Source organism: Tachysurus fulvidraco, chromosome 18 (assembly GCF_022655615.1).
Source record: "Tachysurus fulvidraco isolate hzauxx_2018 chromosome 18, HZAU_PFXX_2.0, whole genome shotgun sequence".
In the NCBI taxonomy this organism is placed as follows: Eukaryota; Metazoa; Chordata; class Actinopteri; order Siluriformes; family Bagridae; genus Tachysurus; species Tachysurus fulvidraco.
In genome coordinates, this window is record NC_062535.1 from 1,069,516 (window position 1) to 1,074,515 (window position 5,000).

The 5,000-nt window shown below is 46.1% G+C and overlaps 2 protein-coding genes across 5 annotated transcripts in view; one reads left to right on the forward strand and one right to left on the reverse strand.

Annotated features, from left to right (window-relative positions):
• Positions 1–2,356, reverse strand: part of zgc:77849 (telomere attrition and p53 response 1 protein) — a 10,075-nt gene extending 7,719 nt beyond the window's left edge. The window contains exons 1-2 of one of the 2 annotated variants that reach the window (XM_027142981.2): positions 1,873–2,356; positions 586–666 (exon numbers count right to left, since the gene is read on the reverse strand). In XM_027142981.2, the coding sequence (XP_026998782.1) occupies positions 586–666; positions 1,873–2,068 (277 nt within the window). In that variant the 5' untranslated portion in view covers positions 2,069–2,356. Of the gene's footprint in view, positions 1–585; positions 667–1,316; positions 1,429–1,872 lie in introns of those variants that run through there. The other variant, XM_047802884.1, reaches the window with a different exon arrangement.
• Positions 2,357–3,508: 1,152 nt separating this feature from the next.
• abcg2b (ATP-binding cassette, sub-family G (WHITE), member 2b) overlaps positions 3,509–5,000 on the forward strand; it is a 7,305-nt gene continuing 5,813 nt past the window's right edge. For 2 of the 3 annotated variants that reach the window (XM_027142767.2, XM_027142757.2), the window contains exons 1-2: positions 3,509–3,818; positions 4,771–4,830. In XM_027142767.2, the coding sequence (XP_026998568.1) occupies positions 3,658–3,818; positions 4,771–4,830 (221 nt within the window). In that variant the 5' untranslated portion in view covers positions 3,509–3,657. The remainder of the gene's footprint in view (positions 3,819–4,770; positions 4,831–5,000) is intronic. The other variant, XM_027142748.2, reaches the window with a different exon arrangement.

Below are 5,000 nucleotides of genomic sequence, written 5' to 3' on the forward strand. Positions count from 1 at the left end.
TTCCCCATGAAAAGGGACAGAAGTCGAGGACAGCACATCAAGTGCTGCTTTTGAGACAAGAGATTACACGGTCGACTTCTCCGACTTATCTAACGTGTCTAAAGTGTAGAACTTATTTAAAGGTAAGACGTGATGCAGCGTTAACTTCTGCAGCTGTTCCCGGTGTTTATTATTCTATTTTTTTATATTAAAGACCATCCCCAGAAGACACGTAGGAATTTCAATGTGACGCACTTTTCCAAACGCACCACCGGTTAGTTATGTGATGCCAGCTGATGCTCTGACAGTTTGAAACAAACCTGTCAATCATTTTAGATTCATATTCATTTGGCATTGATTGTTACAGTTGACTTTTTCTGCTCATAGCATCAAAATGCACAAACATTTTCAACAACAAAATTCCGACTCGATCAGAATCGCCATAGTTTATCGTCGAGTACGTGTCCCAGAACCACCTCTCGGCACGTGACCCAAGAAATCTTGTGACGTGTGGTTTGTCGTACACGTCTTTACACGCACGTACAGTCACGGTTTTGTCTCTTACACCATGAACACATCGGACACCGTCCTGTGGACACAACATACCTCTATACAGGTTGGTGACGGCAGTAGCAGCATTTTGAAAAGGGACCCACAGAGAAAGCCCCTGTTGCTGACATACTCGATCTGTAAGAAAAAGATAATGACAGGAAACTCTTTTACTTTCCCAGAAACATCATGTGTCATCATTTCCCCTGTCTGTTAACGTTAATGAGATAAATGTCCCCTGACTGAAGAGCTAGTGCACTACATAGGGCTCATTAGTGTGTCAGTATACTGTAGGGCACTTGTGTAAGGAGCAGTGCGTGTTAGGGGTTTGGACAGGGGACACAAAGCTGTCAAAACCAAACAAAAGTTCACATTGTTCACAATAAATGTGCACATTTACCAAGTAATAACAATAAAACTGTAAATCTGATACAATCTGATATCCAAGAGGAAGACGCCATTTTGTTGGGAGTAGAAGGTTTAGTTTTGATCAGATTTCGCTTCGTGTAAACAGGACAGTGAGCCAACACAAGTTCACATGGACACTCAGTTAGGGAGCAATGATCCTAAAAGTAGCCCATTTACCCCTGAAGAGGAGCAGAACAGATAGTGAGCGGCGTCCTGAAGCTGCACGGAATCACAAGCACAACAACTCAGCTGGCTGCCTATAAACCTTCCTTCGCCATTTTGTGTCTTAGCATTTCTTTAACCCAACGCTTCATTGGCATGAGGTGGATTTCTGTTTAGAAACACAGCCATTAGTTTTTGGTGTTAGTGTTCCAGCTCACAGTAAAGGGAAGGCGACGTGAACGCACAGGCTTGGGGCTGTAAACCGTGTGAAGTTATTTTCCCCCTCAGGAACTCCTCCCAGGACTTCGCCATTTTGTTTCACCAAATCATAGGCGTCAGAAAAAGAAACAAACAAAAAACATTTCGGTTGTTACGTGTTTTATTGACGCGACTATCGAAATGTAGATTTAACAAAAAAAAAAGTAAAAAACGTACAAGTTAAAGTGCGCTAATAACGAGCCGCCTAATTAGAGACGGTGTTAGCATACAGCTAGCTAGCCTGAGGTAACACGCTAGGTTTTATATCGACTAGCTAAAGCGACCTTCAGTGTGGATACAGTGGGAAATAAATCCGTAACGCCGTCACGAACAGACCCGAGCGCAATGTCTGGGTCATTAAGCGGTCATAAAGCAGCTTTGTCTCGGCGTGTTGTAGGAGGTTACCAAGGCAGGCTAGCCGAGCCTGGTGCCCTTTGTTTAGCTAGCAGGCTAACTCACTTAGCATAGCTTAGCATAACATAGCATGCACAGATCAGCTACTTATGTGTGTCGGACCTTTGTAAAGCTGCGCGACCGCCGTGGCTGAGTTCTGGAAGAGATGCCACAGCTTCTGCCGGCTCTGCTCCGGCTCCTCTTCGCTCGGCTCGTCCTGCTCGGCCTCAGCCAGACACTGCCGCTCCCATTTGGAGAACCAGTGCTCGGGTCCGTGCTCCTGGATCTCCGCCTCGCCCTCCTCCTTCTTCTCCTCCATAATTATTCACCGACTTTTGTGTTATAAGTCAGCTAACACGTTACTGTTCACTCCGAGCTGAATAACCGAATCCCGCCTGATCCACAGCTGCTAGCTTTTTCCCCGTCAGACCTCCGACTGCATGGCGCATGAACTCCACCGGCTGACAAAACAAAACGGCGACGCGCAGAACGGCGAGACGAGCGGCTCATGAAAACAAGTTACACTCTAAACCCCGCCTTATTGTGTCTCAACACCGCTGCAATTCGCTCAGATTCACCACATAAACACGCACATGTCCCGCCTTTACCTGCGTGTCTCGGCTCTCATTCGCCATCATACGGTTACAGGCGTGGAATCCAGGAAACCGTGCGGCTTCACATCCGGACACTGAGCCGCAGATCCCACTGTGATTCGCCAGGAGTCCGATGTGGGCGGGGAGAATCACAGAGCCGATAGATCCTTAAGCCACACCCACTAGTGATCTAGTGTTAGACACGACTGACGTTATAAACTTCTTGTGTATAAAAAATAAAGAAAATGTTGAACAATGTTGATGTGTGTATGTCACTAAAGGCAAGACAAATGATAGCATTAGCTTAGATTAAACGTTATCGTCATCGTGTACAAAGCCAATGAAATGCAGTGAGAATCTAAGCAGAAGTTCATAGCAGTATATATAGTGATATATACAGGAGGAGTGGATGATGTCATCACTGAACTTCTCACCAAATACAGAATGCCACTGAGTTACTTCTCAAAAAACGTATCGAACACATTTAGGTCTTTTGTTGCGTATATTATCTCACTATTGACGTGACGTACAGCTAAGTACGGTGACCCGTATTCAGGATTCGTTCTGTGCATTTAACCCATCCAAAGTGCACACACACACACACACACAGCAGTGAACACAAACACAACGTGAACACACACACACACACAGCAGTGAGCAGCCATTTATGCTGCGGCGCCCGTGGAGCAGTTGGGGAGGTTCGGTGCCTTGCTCAAGGGCACCTCAGTCGTGCTATCGCCGGCCCGAGACTCGAACCCACAACCTTAGGGTTAGGAGTCAGACTCTAACCATTAGGCCACGACTTCCCCGCTTTTTTTACGTGGAGCATTACTGTATGTCTCAGTGTTACTATAGAAATCGATGATACTGTAACAATAACAGCCAGAACTATTGCCAGAGCTGCTGTTATAGAAAATGAACCCATGCCGTCTGACCAGCGACGAGCTGAGAATCCAGACATCAAACATCAGCAAGCTAGAAGACGACGCTGCAGTTTTATTGGACTACAGAATAATGGTAACAGAATCACGGCTTCATCGCACCACCCAGACGCCGATCCTGACGCTGACTTCTGATGTCTAAACATAACTTCTGTCTCAGTCGTATTACAAAGTTCAGGCGTTATCTCCTCCTGTGTGATTTCCTTTATATCACACAACCTTATGAAACAGTATGTAATACAGACTGGACTTTGTCCAGTTCATGCAGAAGTCAACAGCTTTAGTTGACATCTGATTTGATTTGGAAATCTCTCTGACTTACATCTTGTTCTCTACGTCCTCTGTTTATCTTTACGTTTCTTTTTTTCCTTCACATGATGGATCTGTCATCTCTGAGAGAGCGTGCAGGCGAGAAAGAAATCGTGAAAGTCCCGGGACCGACTTTGACCTTCCAGAACATCTCTTATGTTGTGAGAGAGAGCCGGTGGCCTTGCCGTAAGAGAGCAGCTGAGAGAGAGATCCTGAAAGATGTCAGGTCAGTGCTAACAGCAACAGGACGATGCTTACAGGATCAGCTCTTTGTCTATCATAAGTGGTTTAAGTAGTTTATAAATTCAAGTCTAGATCACAACCTTTTTCCATTTTAAATACAGATTAAATCCAGATACTAATATTTGTTAGCATTTAAACGGTCCTCAAATGAGCTCAGATAATTAAGTAATATATGAATTGTGTCCTTGTGCAGTACGTGTGTGAAAAGCCTGGTAGTGTGTTGGATAGGGCTGAGGAGGCTGGGGGCAGATAAATAGGCTGCTGTAATACACACACACACACACACACACACACACACACACACACACACACACACACACACACACACACACACACACACACACACCGGTGTAAACAATCACTCATTACCGGCTCGTTCATTCATTCATCTTCTACCGCTTATCCGAACTTCTCGGGTCACGGGGAGCCTGTGCCTATCTCAGGCGTCATCGGGCATCGAGGCAGGATACACCCTGGACGGAGTGCCAACCCATCACAAGGAACACACACACTCTCATTCACTCACACACACACACACACACACACTACGGACAATTTTCCAGAGATGCCAATCAACCTACCATGCATGTCTTTGGACCGGGGGAGGAAACCGGAGTACCCGGAGGAAACCCCCGAGGCACGGGGAGAACGTGCAAACTCCACACACACAAGGTGGAGGCGGGAATCGAACCCCAACCCTGAGGTGTGAGGCGAACGTGCTAACCACTAAGCCACCGTGCCCACCCGGCTCGTTCACTGCCTTTTAAATAGAGCTTTATATTTCAGTAGTGCTTTGTAGGGGCATAAATGTTTGTATTAACATCATAAAGCAAAACACATCGCAGGACTAACAGTTACGGAGAGCATGAGGTTGTCCGATCACCAGGGTTCGACTGTCACACTCCGATTACTTGTTCACTGCTGCTTTATTTTAGTGGCATCATGAAGACGGGACTGAACGCCATCATGGGAGCGACAGGGAGCGGCAAAACCTCGTAAGTTTAACGTTCTTTATTACACCCGTGTTTATGCACTTAACATCACTGCAATGCATGACAATGTTTTTAAACCAGTCCCCCTGTGTGGGGTCGTGTGATCTCAGTGTGAACTGAACCGGTCTTAGAAGAACCCAAAGTTTCGAACACACAGCATCAAGAAGACGCTG